The sequence below is a fragment of the Motacilla alba genome, chromosome 13 (genome assembly GCF_015832195.1).
Source record: "Motacilla alba alba isolate MOTALB_02 chromosome 13, Motacilla_alba_V1.0_pri, whole genome shotgun sequence".
Taxonomy (NCBI): Eukaryota; Metazoa; Chordata; class Aves; order Passeriformes; family Motacillidae; genus Motacilla; species Motacilla alba.
In genome coordinates this window covers 13,055,849-13,073,649 of record NC_052028.1, presented here as the reverse complement: position 1 = coordinate 13,073,649, position 17,801 = coordinate 13,055,849, and the positions used below count along the sequence as shown (strand labels likewise).

At 44.6% G+C, this 17,801-nt stretch overlaps 1 protein-coding gene across 2 annotated transcripts; it reads left to right on the top strand.

The window, feature by feature from the left end:
* Nucleotides 1-4: 4 nt before the first annotated feature.
* GEMIN5 (gem nuclear organelle associated protein 5) lies at nucleotides 5-17,493 on the top strand. Of its 2 annotated transcripts, none has more exons than XM_038149776.1 (28): nucleotides 5-185; nucleotides 474-628; nucleotides 1,110-1,291; nucleotides 1,620-1,771; nucleotides 1,988-2,116; nucleotides 2,982-3,114; nucleotides 3,491-3,650; nucleotides 4,261-4,473; nucleotides 5,150-5,235; nucleotides 5,730-5,824; nucleotides 6,444-6,580; nucleotides 7,615-7,688; nucleotides 8,075-8,256; nucleotides 8,360-8,499; nucleotides 8,899-9,070; nucleotides 9,296-9,520; nucleotides 9,989-10,102; nucleotides 10,286-10,414; nucleotides 10,712-10,807; nucleotides 11,102-11,239; nucleotides 11,591-11,738; nucleotides 11,879-11,998; nucleotides 12,915-13,125; nucleotides 13,666-13,923; nucleotides 14,549-14,711; nucleotides 15,316-15,877; nucleotides 16,291-16,387; nucleotides 16,893-17,493. In XM_038149776.1, the coding sequence occupies exons 1-28, from the start codon at nucleotides 5-7 to the stop codon at nucleotides 17,046-17,048; spliced, it is 4,608 nt and encodes a 1,535-aa protein (XP_038005704.1). In that variant the 3' UTR covers nucleotides 17,049-17,493. The 2 variants fall into 2 exon arrangements, with proteins under 2 accessions (XP_038005704.1, XP_038005703.1); XM_038149775.1 differs by having other exon boundaries at nucleotides 1,985-2,116.
* Nucleotides 17,494-17,801: the final 308 nt, after the last annotated feature.

The window sequence follows — 17,801 nt, the reverse complement described above, 5'->3', positions numbered from 1 at the left end:
GGCGATGGCGGCGGGGACGGGGATGGGAACGGGGATGGGGGCGCGGGTGCGGGCGCTGCCCGCCTCCCCCAACTGGTACAGCAGCCGCTGCAGCGATGTCAGCAGCGACGGCCACCTCTTCGGCTTCGCGGCGAGGCACCGCGTCTGCCTGCTGGATGTCGCCGCCGCCGCGCCCACGTTTTACGGTACCGTCACAACCTCCCCTGTGCCCCGCGCTGTGCCGAGGGGGCTGCGGGGCGGTACCGTCACAGCCTCCCCTGTGCCCCGCGCTGTGCCGAGGGGGCTGCGGGGCGGTACCGTCACAGCCTCCCCTGTGCCCCGCGCTGTGCCGAGGGGGCTGCGGGGCGGTACCGTCACAGCCTCCCCCGTTCCCCGCGCTGTGCTGAGGGGGCACCGGGGCCTCCCCGCCACCGGGAGCCCAGGGAGGGCACACGGGGTGCGGGGGCCGTGACGCTCGCTCGCTGTCGCGGCAGGGGAGCTCATCGGGCACACGGACAGGATCTCCGGCTTCGCCTTCTGCCACTGCCCCGGGCACAGCGGCCTGTGCGCCAGCAGCTCGGATGATGGAAGCGTCAAAATCTGGGACAGCGGGACCCTGTCGCCGGTGCTGGAGTACAGCCTGCACCAGGTGGGGACACGGGACGCGGGCACAGGGACTCGCGGGTGTTTCGGGGCTCGCTCACAAAGCAGGCGAGGCTGCTTTGCCCGCAGGTGAATTGCAAGCCCGGTGTGGTTAAGCGTGTTTGGCGCTCCCGGGCCGCTCTTTGTTCGCAGCCCGCAGCGCTGCTCGTCCCCGCAGTCAGCTGCTGGCTGCCGGCAGAGCACAGTGAAACGGCGAGCCCGGGGCTTGGACTCACTGCTGCTTCACCTAAAATGATCTCAGCAAATTGCTGTGGCCGCAGGACAGACCGAATGTGTATTTAAAGAGTTACTGCGGCTCAGGAGTGCCCATCGGCAGCTCCATCCATCCCCTAAACCCTGAACGAACAGAGGCACCCAGGGACGAGCCACCGTGCTGCTGGGCACTGCTCTCAGAGGATTTCCTGCCTGTTACTCTGTGTTAGGTGGCAGTAAAACAGCTCTAAACCTGTCCAATGCTCTTTCTTCAGAATGCCATCTCGGCACTGCACTGGTCCCCTCTTGTGAAAGATCTGATCGTGTCTGGTGATGAGAAAGGTGTCATTGTTTGTTACTGGCACAACAGAAGTGACAGCCAGCAGTTCTTCCCAGAGCCCAGGACAGTTTTCTGCCTCACCTGTTCTCCTCATCATGAAAACCTGGTGGCCATTGGGTAAATGCTCATTACTTAATATTCCTTATGTTTTGTTGTCCACTCTTCTTCTGCAAGAATATAATTGTGAGGTTTTGCTACATGGTTGAAAGGTAAATTTTAAGAGTTCTTGCTGGCTGTTCTTTTAGTTCTGGAGTAAAACAAATTAGAAATAACATTTAGATTTCATAAATGTGCAAGGGCAAAGAAATCTGTTAAAGTGTAATGGTCCAGCCTGGCTTCTCTGTAGTAGGGTGATGGTGACCCTGGAAAGAGCCTGTAAATTGCCTTGGAGATTATTCCACAAGCATCCAAGAATCTCTTCATTAATTTAAATCTCTGCTTTCAGCTACAAGGATGGCATGGTGGTGATAATTGATATCAGCAGGAAGAGAGAAGTTGTGCACCGGCTGAGAGGCCACGAGGATGAAATCCATTCTCTGGCCTGGTGCCCTGTGCCTGGGGAAGAAAGGTTACCTGCTTGGCAGGATGAGCTCCAGGGTAGGTGAACATGATTAACAACTTCTGGAGGAATTTTTAGTTCATGTAAATGTTCTTCTAGAGGACTGGATTTTTTTACTGAAGGTTAGTAATTAGCTGAGCAGCTGATAAGTTCAACAAAATATGTTCTGATACAAACCAATATAATCTTCAGCTCACTTTTGTGAAACTTTGATTTTTAAAGCATAGTAACATGACTTCATTGTTGTTCAGCAGCTCCTTCAGAAGAAGGCAAGGTTCCAAATGGGGAGCTGACACAGGACACAGCCACGAGGAAGGGCTGTTACCTGGCCTCTGGAAGCAAGGATCAAACCATACGAATATGGAGCTGCACCAGAGGCAGGAGTAAGTAACAGATAAACAGCAACAAGGTGTGGAATAACTCCTGAACTGCAAATTGCCTTTGTGTGCTGAAAGCACGGGGAATGTAATTAAAGCTGTAGATTCACAGGACTGCTCTATCTGTTTGTCTAGGTGTCCTCTAAGGAAGGCAGGAGCCTTCCTGAAATGGTAAATGCAAAGCCCCTCCCTCTGAATTATTATAATTTTGAAATTAAGGGGCTCTCAGGCAAAGATATGGGAGTAGGAATAAGAGTTCTTTAATAGGAAAAAAATTAAAATGCAGTAATACCAAACAACACTGCCAGAGTCAGAACCTGACCTGACACCCTGTGGGTCAGGGTGTTGGTGGCAGTCCCATTCCATGGTGGCTGCAGCCCTCCTGCAGTGCCAGCTGTGCTTCTGTTGGAGCAGGGACCCTGTAGAAGGGTGGAGTTTTGCTCTGAAGCTCCAGGGGTGCTGTAAATGGGCCTGGTCTTCTTCTGGGAATGCAGTGGGATAAGGGCTGCTCCTCTGGGAATGCAGTGGAAAAGGCTGCTGTGGTGTTCCAAACCTCAGATTCTATCCAGGTGGGAATGCTTGGCTCCTTCCCCTGGGCAGAGCATCTCCCCATGGGATGATGGAATTTTATCAGCCATGCAGGGACACTCACTGGCCATGAACAGAAGATATTTCCCAGAAGGAGGATTGGTTGTGGAAGAGGTAAAGAAAACTGCCCAGTTAACAGAGGATAACTGCCCCACCTTTAACAGATGGCAGTAGAATACACACATGAGTGCATTTGATGCATGAGTGCACAGTTCTTGCATTCCAACCTAAGACACTGAGAATTTGCATGTGTGAGGTGCAGTGATGCCTCCTGGTCCTGCAGGTGTGATGACCCTGAAGCTGCCCCCCACCAAGAGGAGAGGTGGGGCTGTGGACCCGGCGGTCAAGGAGCGCATCTGGCTGACTGTGCACTGGCCTGCTGGCCACCCCTCAGACATCGTGTCCAGTGCCTTTGGGTAAGTGGGGCACCCAGCAGCAGCTGCAGAGTCTTTTATTCCTGTTGGAGGAAGAGCTGAGCAGAAAAGATACCCCCTTCTTCCTCCCTTTCCAGTGTTACAGCAGAAAACAGGCCAAGAGTTAGAGTTCAGACTTTGAGAAAGTTAGTGTTTGTCCCATAATTTGTCCAACAATCTGAGTATGACTGCTAATAGCACTAATTGAGGTTTTGCCCATCTGCTGGGAAAAAATGGCAGTTTTCAGATGGAGTTTGGGGGTGTGGCTTTTTACAGATGTCTGCAGAATCCTGACTTGCAGTGTATTTGTCATATAGTTTGTATGGGCCCTGTGTTGTTTTTCTGAAGTGAAAAATTTAAATAAATTTCAATTTTGCAGAGGAGAACTGCTCCTTTGGAATTTGACCCAGCCTGGCAAACGCAAATGGACTCTTCTGGGATCTTCAGAAGGACAAAATCACTCCCGAATTGTGTTCAATCTCAGCTCTGTGAAGCACCAAGACAGAGAGCTCCTTTTTTCCATTTCAATGGACAGAGATGTAAGAACCATTTAAAAATTAGCATAGGAATGCTTCTGCAATGCAGTTTGTCTGAGTGAGACTAACCCTTTTTGGGCCACCGTTTTTCTCTTGAAATGGGTTTATTTTAGCATTTTATAACATCACTTCCTACCATTGGTTCTGAGCACAGGTTGTGTATGTTTCTGTTAGTTTATGAGCTCAGTCTCTTACCATGGTGGAGTGAATGCTTATGACAGTCTGGACTTGAACAGTAAGCATTTAATCTAAGGGGGTTTTCCATTTCTTTCCCTCTGTGTTTCACTTTTAAAAGGCCTGGTTTTCCTTTTTGCAAGCATTTAATTGTAGAAACTAATGCATCTATTTTTTATGGGGGTTTTTTTAACTCCTTGGTCTTTTACAGACAGCAGAGTATCTCCTGTTTTAAAATTGGAAGAGAAACTTAGTGAAATATATTCATTATGTCCATTCCAGTCCTGCAGCTACTACAGCCCTGTCTGTGACATGGACATCTGGGTGCAGATCACATCCTGCCAAGCCTTTGATTCTTCATTTCACTTCTGCTTTGTTTTTCCTTGTCCTGTCAATCACTCTGTATTTAACCTTTCCTTGTTCCTCAAATATTCTTCAGGTGAAATGCTGGGATCTGTCAACTCTGGATTGCAGCTGGACCATGCCTTCCCTTGGAGGGTTTGTCTACAGCCTTGCCTTCTCCCCCGTGGACACGGGCTGCCTGGCCATCGGGGTCGGGGACAGCATGATCCGAGTCTGGAATACTTTGTCCATCAACAACATTTATGATGTTAAAACCTTCTGGCAAAGCATAAAGTCCAAGGTTACAGCAGTAAGTGTGCTTTGGATTCCTTTCCCCCCCCCCTTATCATTTTCACTCCATTTTTTTCAAGTATGTTTTTCTCTCTCTTTCACTCTGAAGGCTTGTCTAAGCTAAAGTGAGATAAAGCCATGTTGTTCATTTTATACTCAATGCTTTCTGTATACAATACAGTTTAGAATCTGGCAACAAGATTTTACACCTATTTACAATCCTAGAAACTTATATTTACATCTAGTGGAAATGAGCTGAAGTGCAGCTGGCTGTTATGTTACTTTTTCACTTTTATCCTCCTTCCTTGCTTCACCCATGGTTGCCCTTGCTCTGCTAGGAAGTTTGACAGATACAAAAAGCCAATACAACCAACATAGGTGTCTTCAGTTGGGTTTAACCCCTGGTTGGTCAAAAGCTACTGCCTGGTAAAATAGCTGGCAGCTATTTCTGTTTCACAATGTAGGTATCAAATAGGATTTTAATGATTTTAGTCCCTTGTATCTTATCCCATCATAACAGGAAGGGAGAAAACCTTTGATACTCAGAGCAGAGTGATCAAATCAAGTGGCTGTGGTTGGAAGGGTGGGTATAAAGTCCTTGCTCATCAGTTTCAGCATTTTCCTTTTGTTTATTATTTAGCAATAAAGTGTTTGTAACTGAAGTCATTTTGTGTCTCTTTATATTTTTCTTGCAGTTATCCTGGCATCCAACTAAGGAAGGCTCCTTGGCTTTTGGAACAGATGATGGAAAAGTTGGCATATTTGACACCTTATCCAGCAGGTGAAAAAGCAGCTTTCAAATTCATTAGTGTTAGATCCTGCTGGTGTGTTACCACTCAGGGCTGGTGTGGTCTTTCCTGAGGGATACCTTTGCTGTTAGATGAGTGAGATTAAATTCAAATCAGTCCAACAGGTGGATTTTCTGTACATTTTTTCATTTGCATCGTATCTGTGACCTTCTAAGGTGAACTTGCTTTAAGGTAAACTTTAAATGGCATGACCAGAGATCAGCTGTGGGAGGACATCACTTCAGGAAGACTTTACCCATAAAGACATTTTCAGGGAACGAGGAGCAGCAGGGAGGGGAAGGTCACCAGGACAGTTATGTTACAATTTTAGTATGTCCTACAGCAGATGTTAAAGAAAGCTTGGTTGAGCCATGGCTTTAGAATGTTAGAGCACCTGGTCTCTCAAATACATTGCTTTGATTTTATCTTCTTTTAATTTCCATTTGCTGAAATCTGACTGCCCCTGCTTTCTTTTCTCCCTGCCCAGTGCTAAGAACAAGCCGCCTCAGATCTCCAGCACTTACCACAAGAAGACAGTGTACACACTAGCCTGGGGTCCTCCAACTCCTCCTCTGAATTCTGGTGAGTCTTCCAGCACCTTGGGACAAAGCGGAATGTCCATGCAGAGCACACAGATGCCAGGAAGCTGCTATTCCCTCCCTTCTTAGGAGAGGAGCCCCATTTGCTTGGTGGCAATCCTTTGGAGCAGCTAAGAATGTGTTCTGTTTGAGGAGCTGTGAACAGTTTTGCGAGGCTACAAACTCATGTAGTTTGTGAATTCTGGTACCTTCAGCAAATCGTTTTGAGTAGTGCCCCACACCTCTGGGCTTGCTTCAGGGTGTTCCAGGCCAGGAACTTCACAGGCTTCCTGCAGCAATTGGCATCAAATCAAATACAGGTTCCAGAGTTTCTGCCATTTGAGTTTTAGCCCTTCTTACACAACTTGCATTTTTCTCTTTTAAGGACCAAAATTTTAAGGGAATTTTACTGTTTGCAGTGATTGTGCTATGAGGGATCTGTTGGTAGAATGAGAGCTCCTTTAGAGGGTTGTACTGTGAGAATTACCTGCTGCTGGACCACAGGCAATTGAAGGATGCATATTGCTTTTTGAAATGATGCTTTGATTTATAGTGGGAGAGATTGGTTCTGTGAGGAGTGATGAAGAAGAGAGTGTAATTAGCTCTTTGTCTCTGTTGGATAGGAGAAGAAGGTGAACAGCCCTCTGTAACTTTATATAGTTGTGCTGGAGAAGGAATTGTTTTTCAACACAATCCCTGGAAGCTTAATGGAGAAGCAAATGACATCAACAAAGTCATCAGAGACACCAATTCAATCAAAGTGAGTATGAATTTGAGGGGTTTTATGGATTCGTAGTAACTGTGCCAGAGTTTCCATGGCCTTATAGTTGTACGTTTCTGATTTTGCCTTTTTGATGTATCTGTAACAAAAAACTTGAACCCCTCAGTCACCACAGATGAATTTCAGTAACACTGACTCAAACTATTTAAAGAGTTTATATATTTGTGTCTGAAGAGGGTGGTTGGTATTTTTTTTTCTCCTGGTGTCAACATGGCACATCTTTTTCTGGCATCAATTGCTTAATTTTCTGCTCTGTGATTTACTTGGGAAAGGTAAATGGGGGATAGAGTTTGGGTTTAAAACTGTGTGTCAAAACAAGTTTTTCATTAAAAACAATCATGATTTTGCAGGAGGCTGTTGCCATTTATACTGCAGCCAGTGCAGGTGCTGGTGATCACTGAGTATCTTCTCAAGTGTGATCAGTCATTTCTTAGTTAAAAGTATAAAATAAGTGAAGTGGGCTGGATCTTCTGTTCTTCCAAGTCAGCTGAAGTCAGTCCAGGGGTATGGATTTGTATCAGCTGGGTTTTGGCTTCTTCCTTGAGTTAAGACTCTCTGGGGGTTAAGAGTGTAAAGTCAGAGGCATTGAAATGAACATATTTAGGCATCTGAGTTGTAAACTGTAAGTAGCTTTTGTCTGAATCCAAACAAATAGGGATAATTAAATGTAAACTTTGGTTTCTTTTGAAGTGTGAGAGAATTTGCTTGCAATGTCTGGTGCTTTCCAAGGAATGTAAGGATATGACACATCAATGTCCTACTGGAATCCAGACAAAACTTCAAAATATTTCTCAGAACTAAACAACAGCAAAAACCAGTCATTGCTTCTTGCATCAGTAATTTCAGTCTGAATTGCTCAGGTTTATGTCACTGCTACAAAAGCAATGGATACTGTTATGACTTCTCATTTTGCAGACTAACTGCAGCTCTGTCCATTTGCCAGCCTTGCTCTGTTGAACGTATGTGAGAGATATTTAGGGGGTTTTGGCAATAATTGTGTCTTCTTTCTGCAGCACAAGCTGCCTGCACGTACAGAGGTCAGCTGGAAACCAGATGGCAAACTCCTGGCTCTTGGCAACGAGGATGGGTATGTCCCACTTGTGGGTTCAGGTGGTGTCTGCTGATCTTGATTCAGTCACTGTGGTGAAGCAAAAGGACTTTTTGTTGCCCTGGTTTGTCTCTCTGTTCTTTCTGTGCTGATGAATTTGAAACATGATAATATAGCATTCCCTGCTGTTATTTGTTGTAGCTGCTCTTGGCATGGAGGATCCTCATTATCACAATAAATTCTGTTTCAGGGATCCACTCATGGTAGAAATGCACTTTTGCTGGACAGTGAAACCAGGGTTTGAGTTGACTCACAAACTCAGTTACTCTAATTCACGTGCTGCAATTCTGCTTGTGCAAGATAACAAAAAAGTTCCCATTTTCACCAACTACTGAAATTCTTACACTCTTGTTCTTACATTTCAGCTCAATTGAAATATTTCAGGCACCAAACTTGAAGTTGCTCTGCACTATCCAGCAGCATCACAAACTGATCAATGCCATTCGTTGGCACCATGAGCACGGGAGCCAGCCAGAGCTGAGTTACTTGATAGCTTCAGGCTCCATCAATGCCACCATTTATGTGCACAATCTGAAGAGTGTTGTAGGTAACAGCAGATTATATTCCAAATTTTGGCATCTTTTCTTTTTTTGTTTATTTCTGTTTTGTCTTTCTGGCCGTCCTTAATAATTTTTCTTTTTTTCTTTCAGAGAACTCTTCAGAAAATCCTTTGACAGTAACAGAGCCTTTTCGAACTCTGGCTGGGCACACAGCTAAAATCACAAGTCTTTCTTGGAGTCCCCACCACGAGGGAAGATTGGTGTCTGCTTGCTATGATGGCACTGCACAGGTATTGTCCAAAGCACCTCAGAATTGTATTCAAATCATCCATTCCACAGCTGATCAAAGAGCACAACTTGTTTTTGTGAGATAAACTATTGAGTACTGCAAGTTTACCTTTGCTAACCATCTGCTGGTTATATCTGGATATCTGATATGCAGATTATTGTGATTTGTGAATTGATTTGTAAGTCGAGACATTAAGGTTTTCATATCAGCATTTTTGGATCCTTAGGAAAGAAAGATATTGTGCAGCTGTATCAGTGCAAACCTTATTTGCATGTTGGTGTTTGACATACCCCTGCAAAATCCCAAAAGACAAGGTCCTACCTATGCAAATTATGAGAAAATGCAGAGTATTAGGTGCAGAAGTGACTTGGAGTAATTGCATTTCTTTCTTGTTGCCAAGGTGTGGGATGTGATGAAGGAAGAGCCGCTCTGCAACTACCGAGGGCACCAGGGCCGCCTGCTGAGTGTGCAGTGGTCACCAGTGGACCCAGACTGTGTTTATACAGGAGCAGATGATTTCTCTGTTCACAAATGGCACATCTCCAAGCAGGAGCACACACGGCCTCCTCAGGGTGAGTGTATTCAAACAGGAGATCTTCCCTGAAGGTGATGTTGGAGCTGAGAATTGGGGAGGTGCCACATTGAAATGGTGGCACAAATTCTTGTGCTGAATTCCAAATCTGCCTCTTCCTCTTCAGCAATAAATTGTGTGTTTAAATTGAGTGTCCTTATTTGGAAACTAAATGTTGGTCCTGAGATATGGGCAGTTAATACACTAAATTTTGCACCTTTTACAGGCAAAAAGAGTATAGAATTAGAGAAGAAAAGGAGTATACAGCCAAAAGTCAAAGCCAAGAAGAAGAAAAAGCCTGTAGGCAAGAGTCCAGGCAAGCAGGATGCAAATGATGCCATGAATGGAGATGAGAGCATGAAGGAAATGCTGCTGGAGGAAAATGGAGTGTCAGACCAAGAAGGAGAAAAAGAAGCTCAGGAGGCAGAGGCTGATAAAGTCTCTGTGACTGGTAATAATCAAATCATCTTAGTTCAATGTTTCCCAGACTGTTCAGCCCTCAGAGCATCACCAAGTTTAATTTTCATGCAGGTGTTCTCATTGTTTGGTTTTATTGAAATTGTCTGCTTGAAGGAAAAAGGCTCTAGAATGGCTTTCATAATTTTATAAACTAGTCTGGGACTTAACTGTCTTCAGATAACAAGATTCTGGCCTCATGGACAGAGTTACTGTGTTTGGCTTGAAACAATGTCATTTTTGATCAGCATTGATAAATCTTGTAATACTGGTGGATTTTCACTGGTGTCTCTTGACACCTCCTTTAGCCTTCTGACAGTTCACTGTTTTCTTGATATTTCCTCTCCCTAAAAAGCTGTTAAATTCTGTGGCAAAGCAAAGCTTGGTTTCTGTCTATTTCAAAATTAATGTAACAGAATGTGTGCATTTCCATTCATTGCTTTTCCTTTTTTTTAAATCACAGTGTCCAGGGATGCATCTTCATCTGCATGTGATTATTCTTCATTCAGCTTGCCAAAACCTTTTGTGACCCAGAAAGCTGCTCCTGTGAAAAAGGATCCACCTAAAGAGAAACCAAGTTAGTATGTTTCAGGGATTTTTAACAGTCTTGTATCAAGGCAGAGTTCCCCATTCTAGACTTGTTTGAGTGTTAATGTGACACCAAATCAATGCCAGAGAAAGAAAAGGGTGCTTTTGAAATAATTTGATGAGTTCTGCTGTAACTGCAGCAGCAGTGACTAAAATGTGTCTGATTTTTCAGCTCCTGATGCCTCTCTGAAGAAGAGGAAGCCTCGTTCTATTCTGCCCTTCAGCACATTAATGGACCACAGATCAAAAGAAGAATTGCATCAGGACTGCTTGAGGCTGGCTGCATGCCTGAAAACTAAAGGTACCAGTATAAAATTTAAAATACTTAGAGGATAGGTGCTCTCAAAATCAAGTGTCCAGGGACTTGACTTCAACCACAGCACATTTTTTAAAATCCTCACCTTTATCAAAGAGAGTGACTTGGTGTGATATCAAACTAAGATCTGAGTGTTGACAGCAAATTATTAAATCTGCTGTACAGGAAAGAAAGTAGAAGACAGAATTATTTGCCAGCACTTGAGTGGTACAGTGACTTGGCACATTACTGTTCCCAGCTTTGTGTTAAATCCTAAATATTCATTCTTCTTATCTGGTTTAGATAATAATGAAGATGTGTCCCCTGACCTCAAGGATTGCATCCACCTGGGGCTGTTCACAGACAGGGATTCTCTGCACAAGATGATTGATATGGAAGGTAAGTGGCATAAAGAATATGTCCACTGTAACAGGTACATTCAAGTAGAAAACAAATTGGGGAAAATGTTTTGAGTTTTCTTTACTGTGGATTATAGTCTGGGATTAAGAATGAAGCTCTGTGTGAGAAGAATATATATCTTTTTCCCAGATACTTTTTACGTCTTTCAAATGCAAGCCTGCCTTATCTTAAGCTTGAAATGATTTCCCTTTTGCCATTTTTGCCAAGCTATTTTACTGTGACAAATGGTGCTGTTGCACTCATGCTGATGGGAAGTGTGTTTGCTTCCAACAGGGAAGCACCACTTGGAGAATGGGCATGCAGAGCTCTTCCAGCAGCTCATGCTGTGGAAAGGAGACATGAAGGGTGTCCTCCAGGCAGCTGCTGAGAGGGGGCAGCTCACAGACCAGCTGGTAGCCATGTCACCCATGGGTATGTTTGCTCTAGCACCACATGAACTGGTGGGATTGGCTGCCAAGGGTCCCCTCATTCTGGTGGTTCTGGACAGAAACTCAGGAATTAGTTCTTTGTGATATGATTAGCAGTCCTTACAGCTTGCTGCTGGTTTAAATATGCTTCTAAGTTACTTTGCTGGCAGTGAAGTCCTGCAGTCATGTTGAAGCCTTAGTTTTGCCCTGCTTCACTGACTTGTGCTAGGGTGGTTAAGAAATAAAAACTAACCTGGGGCAGAGAGGTACATATTGAAGAAACCAGTGATGGTATCACCCAGGAATTCTTCCAGTCATAAATCTGCCTCCAGTGGTGTTGCCTTCTCTTTTGCAGTTGGATACCAGGCCTGGGTTTGGACAGTGGAAGCCTTTGCCAAGCAGCTGTGTTTTCAGGAGCAGTATGTGAAGGCTGCCTCCCATCTCCTGTCCATCCATAAAGTCTATGAGGCTATCGAGCTCCTGAAAGTGAACAATTTTTACAGGTTGCTCTATATTTATGTTTAGCACTTTATCTTGGTTGGTTTTTTTTTTTTTTTTTTTGTGTGTGGGTTAGAGTAAGCATTTTGGTTCACTCTTTGCACAGAGATTAACTTTTCTGTCTGGTTTCCCTCCTGTGCATTAGGGAAGCAATTGTAATGGCTAAGGCCAGGCTGCGTCCAGAAGATCCAGTTCTGAAGGACCTCTACACCAGCTGGGCAGCTCTGCTGGAGAAAGATGGTCATTATTCCATGGCTGCCAAATGGTGAGTGCTACTGGGGAAAAGTCAGAATTGATTCCATGCCTCAGACAAAGAAAGTTCTTGGTTTTGTGTCAGTTGAAATCTGTTAACTTGCCTGGTCGTGGGTTGTCTGAGGTGCTTTCTGAGCCTGATCTCACTCAATTTCCTCTAATGTTGGTGGGAAAGAAGCTCCAGAGAGCAGTTCAGAGCCATGAAATGCCATGTTACAGTAGAGCCATCTCTTTCCACAGAAATTACCAGAAGGTTTTGAAAACTAGTCTAGCAAGACTAAGATTAGGTTGCCTGCAAAAAGGCTGTGTGAGATTTCGAACCTTTCCACTGGAAACATGCAGTGTGCAGCAGTTCATCTTGAGTTACTTGAAGCCTTTGCTAATATCCTGGTCCTTGGGTTATCCTGCTCCAGCTGGAGTGTTTTAACTTTGTGACTACCAAAAGTACTAATACCTCTTGAAATATTTTGGCTGGAGTAGTGTCCTCTGCTTGATGCTGATTTCAGTTCTGGCATTTTTGTGGATCTCACACTTGTGAAAGGATTTGAATGAAGCCCAGAGAAATGCAGTAGGGACAAACAGCTGCATATTACCTTTGTCTCCTGAATCTGTTTAGTTTTATTGCTCATCATTATTATTATAACATATATATATCATTATCATCATTATTGCACCACCATGTGTGGTATGCTGACCACCAGAGATTTCAGTCCTGACTTTAAGGCTCTGTGAGTTCCTCTTTGTGGCTTTGCATCATATTGTTCCCCATATGTCTCTAGTAAACTTTGGTAAGAAAAAATGATGAGAGCTCTGAGAACCTGTGGGAAATCCAGGGTCATCTTCATTTGTGTATTTGTGCTACTGTGTTGCAATACAACTTAAAAACTATTTTAGTACCAATCAGCTTGTTTTGCTTTTATCTTTTTCAGTTACTTGGGAGCTTCCTCACCCTATGATGCAGTTAAAGTGTTGTCAAAAAAGGGGGATGTGGCATCTCTTAAAACTGCTGCTGAGCTTGCTCTGATATCTGGGGAGGAGGAGCTGTCAGCAACTTTGTCTTTGAGATGTGCCCAAGACCTGCTGTTATCCAGGAACTGGGTGGGAGCTCAGGAAGTCCTTCAGCAGCATAAAACATTATTTGTGAGTCTGGTCCTTTCCTTTCCACCTTCTTCAGTGTTGTCTCTCTCCAGATTGACATTACTTGGCACCAGTTTCCGTTTGTTAATAGTCCACAGTTGGTTCTTTGGGTTGGTTTTACCTCAAAATATTTTTCTAGGAGTATGTTGGAATGACCCTATGGAATGGTCATGGTGGGGAGGCGTGCAGACTCTGTGCTTGTTGTTGTATGAGTGGTTGTAGAGAGAAGTGGAATTCTTTTAAGTGTAATACTGATCATGAAAAGAAAGAAGTGAAATATTTGTTATTTATATTAAAGGAACAAGTGAGCCAACTAGAAGTCCAGCTGCTGGAGGCTTAGATTTGAAATGCTTTTGTGGACTGACAAGCAGGTGGCTACCTTGGCTTGCTCTGAGGTTTCCTTCTCACTTCCCTTAGGCTCTGTCACCAAGAAGCTGCTACCAGGCAGGATGTTCTGAAGTCACTCTACCTGCTGTGGTCAGCAAGGGATTGTTTTTATGGTTGCAACAGCTCAGTGCTTTCTTTTTTCCCTCCTTGTTAAAGGGACAAAGACTGGTTTTCTGCCTGAACGAGCTGCTCTGCAGCTGCCTCAGTGAGAGGAATCCCTGTGAGAGAAAGAGCCCCGTGCCCCCCTGTTACCACAGCTGGGAGCTGAACAGAGAGGCCCCATTTTTGGACATGGTGACACAAGTGTGGCAGAATGTGCTGGGCATGGACACCACTGAAAAAGCCACCTGTGCACAGGAGCAGCTTCGCAGCATTGAGCATCCTCCTTCAACCAGCAACACACACCCAAAGCAGGTAAATGGATTTTGATCTGTGCAGCCACAAATCCTTACTTGGGGATGGGCAGTAAACCCAGCCACTCTGTGGTGTTGCAGCAGCCATTCCCAGGGAACTGATGTCTGCACTCTGCTGCAGGATGGGGTTTTAGTCTGGGAGAGGGATGATCAGCTGCTGGGACAGCTTTGTGTAGCCAGCAGTTTGTTTCTGTGCAGGGTAAGAACTGACATAGGCTGTTGGGGGTCAGCACTGAGGCCCCTGAGATGTGCTGGCTGGGAGTGATGGACAGAGTTGAATAGTCTCAGCAGTGATTCTCTTAGGGGAGGAAGGGCTGCTTGTTGTCAAAACAGTTTGCCAGGTGTGTCCACAGACTGGTGCTCCTGCAGCTCTTCTCTGTGACCACAGTGAGTCACTGCTCCCCCTTCTCATCTCTTTACTAAGACACAGGCAAGCACAGTGGCTGATTTTACAGCTCCAGGTGATGCAGAAATGCTCTACCTCCTGCATGAAGGAGACTGTGTAAATTGCATTGTCACTAAAATTGCTTTTGGTCAAGTCATGTTCTTCTGGGCTCTTCCACAGTTGTCACAAGCTCACACTTTGCAGTAAAACTATTAAGTGTGCTCTCTGGTTCTTCCTTTAGGTGCTTTTCCATATCTCCCATGACCTAGCCCTTGCAGCCCTGAGCTGTCACTTGGGAATGTGGGATGAGGCAGTGAAAAGTATTCTTGGGGCTGTGACCCGCAGTTTTGATGCTGGGAATTTCACTCTGATGCAGGAAATTTGCAGTATCATCCTTCCTGAGGGTGAGTCTCTCCTTGTGTCTCTTCTGGCACTGACAGGGCTCTTTCCTGCCAGCACAGCTGTGTCCATTAATGTTCCTAGGCTAAATAATGTTTGGAAGCAGCAAGACTGAGGCATATCTGTGGAAACTTGTGGAATTTGGCTAGTGCAAAGGCCACTGGGCAGTGAACATTTCAGACCATGGAAGGAAGCTCAGCTGTGTCACTTGGTGTGAGTGATGTAGGAAACTGAGTGAATTCTCTTCTGTGAGGGACACATTAGAATGCTGTGTTCATTTCACAGCAACACATACTCCAGCTTGTCCTCCATTCTCTGTAGGTTTTGCAGTGCATTTAGTTTGTGGCTCCTGATTATGTGACTCTTGTGTTTTGCAGCTTGAGACCAAGGAAATTCGCTGTAGCTGATGAGAACATTTTAGCTAGAACAGAGTATTGTGTTCACAAAGATGCCAAAGATGTTTTTGCTTTTATAGTTTGTGCACTGCTCTGCCAGCATCTGAGTAAATCCCTGATTTGGGTTTCCAGGGTTTCCTGGTTCATTTACCAGATCTGCTCGCTGTCTTTGGAAAGTTCCATGAACTATTTGTAATCCTTTTCTCATTATTAGGCTGTGATGAGCTGAGAGACAAACTGGACAGCACAAATTCTCAGAGCATGGATGCCTGCAGGAGTCTGGAGGGCTTTGTGGCTTACAGGCTGCTCTATGACCTGTGGTGGAACCCACCCAAAGAGTCCTTTGGCCTGCAGAAGGCTGTGTTGGGTCCCAGTGAGCAGACAGCTCTTGAGAAGAGCTGTGTTTCAGGTGACCCAACCCCTGAGGAAACAGTTCACACTGCAGCTGAGATGGGTGAAAACCTCTGCAATACAACTGAAGTTTCCAAGTGTGAGACACAGAGTGACTCAAGAACTGGTTCAGTTGATGTGGCAGACAGACAGTCAAAACTGAAGGGTTGCCACGTGCTCCTTTCCGAAGAGATGGCTGCCTTGCAGAACACCCAGAGAGACATAGCTGAGGTCCAGGAGACTTTAGCAGAAATGATCCGCCAGCATCAGCAGCAGAGGAACAATCTCCAGGAAAACACAAATGGAAACACCCAGGGAAGCAACCTGGAACAGAGCTCAGAGACTGAATCAGACAAACCAGACTTGGACAGCAACCAGATGAATTGGTAAGACTCAGCACAGGAATGAGTGTTGAAAAGTGTTGCTGTTTTGTGTGTTAGAGACCTAGACTGCCTCTAATCTCCAGCCCATCACCCAGAACACTTGAATATACAGCTCAGAAATCTTTCATTTCCCCTGGGCTGAACCACCACATGCATAAATTCAGTACAGCTGAATAGTTTTGTGATGCATGAGGTGTTGTTACAGTGAATAAACAGGGCAGCTTGAAAAAGGGAGGATAATGAAAAGGCTAAGCATGATCTAATAGTTCTCTTTGTTGAATGTTGGGACTTTGGCAGGAACGAGCTAGAGCATAAAACACTTGGCCAGTTCTCTCCTGTGCTCCTTGTCCAGGAGGGAGGTTACAGAGTCACCTAACAAAAGAGTTTACTCACAACACCTGCTCTTCTCTTGACAGCAAAGATGAAGCAAAGCAACCAGTTACACTCCCTGAGCTCACAAAGCAGCTTCTGAAAGCAAAGCAGAAATTAGCTGACTTTCCAGACAATTTAAAGGTAAGTTTTCAGAAGAGCCATTGCAGTTTTAAAAGAAGTCATTCTGTAAGGGTAGCCTTATCACAGAATCCCTTTCATACAGAAAAGAACAGTGACATTCCTTGTGATCCTGTGGCAGTTTTGAGAGAGAACTGACACATGGCAGCAGGGTGGTGTTTTTCTTTCAAGTACAATTTTCCCCATGCAGTTGGAAAGCATAGCTAAAGCTACTGTGGGGGGGAACTCAATGAGCTATCCTGTAGAAACAATGAAATATAAAATTTAAACTACAAAATGGCCTTTATAGATTAGGAACTGTAGAAAGTACACATAACACATCCAAAAACACGTAACCATGGTGATTGGGCAAGAGGGGGCAAACCTGGAGAAATGTGAAGAGAAAATGTATCTGATTCCTGGCTGGCTGTTCTGAGTGCTACGAAGCAGTGTCTTTAGAGAGCTGCCTGATTATGTTGAACAACTGTAATATAAACTGTAGACATCACCTCGTGGTCCTTTTTTGCAGGTCTTCCCATTCCCTGATGTGCTGGAGTGCTGCCTGGTGCTCCTTCACCTTGGAGCCCAGTGTCCTCCTGAGCTGCAGGAAGAGGCTCTGGCTGTCCTTAGGAAACACGGTGCTGCTGGTGTTTACAAAAAGGCTGCCAGGAGCTTCTTGACATGACATTTGAGACCAAACTGTCTCCCTTGAGCTGCCTCCAGCTACTGAACACTAAGGCTGCTCTTTCTTCAAGTGAAGGCTTCTTTTGAAGGCTGTGGCTGTTACTGATAGAAAATGTCTGGTTTATACACATCCACTTATGCTCATCCACTGATACTTATTTAAGGAGACTGTTAGAAAACTGAAAAGCAGTAGTGAACTGTTATAACTGATTTTTGTATAGTTGTTTTTTTATTTGTTGGATACTCTGCTATTGAAAGCTCTTGCTATTTATATGCAAGAGAAAGTTTTGAGCAGCTGTGTAGTCTTTCAGCAGAGGAGGAAGAGTAGCTGCCCTCAGGAAAATCAATGGTTTCTGTAAGCAAACTGACCCTTAGGCCAGTGCTGTTCTTAAAAGCATTGTGAGTTTATTTTCTCTCCTTTTAATAAAGTCTTCTACCACCATGAATTGGTATTTAATTTGATATATAGAAATAAGAATAGCATTCTCTAGAATGGTGCTGTTCTAGAAAGTGCCAAAATCAATCCTGGATTTTGCAGTCTTGAGCATGCAGTTTTACAGCTCATTTAAAGGCTTTGTCCATCTTGTTAGAAAAAGTAACTTCTATGAAAAGCACAAGGGTGCATAAGCTGTAGTGAACACAGCATCTTTCAGTCATTTTTAGAAGCAAGGTTTTAAATGCAGCAAAAAAACTTGATGGGGGAAAGAGTGCATCATGAATTTAGAAAGTTTCAAGTACAGTAAAGATTGTTTAA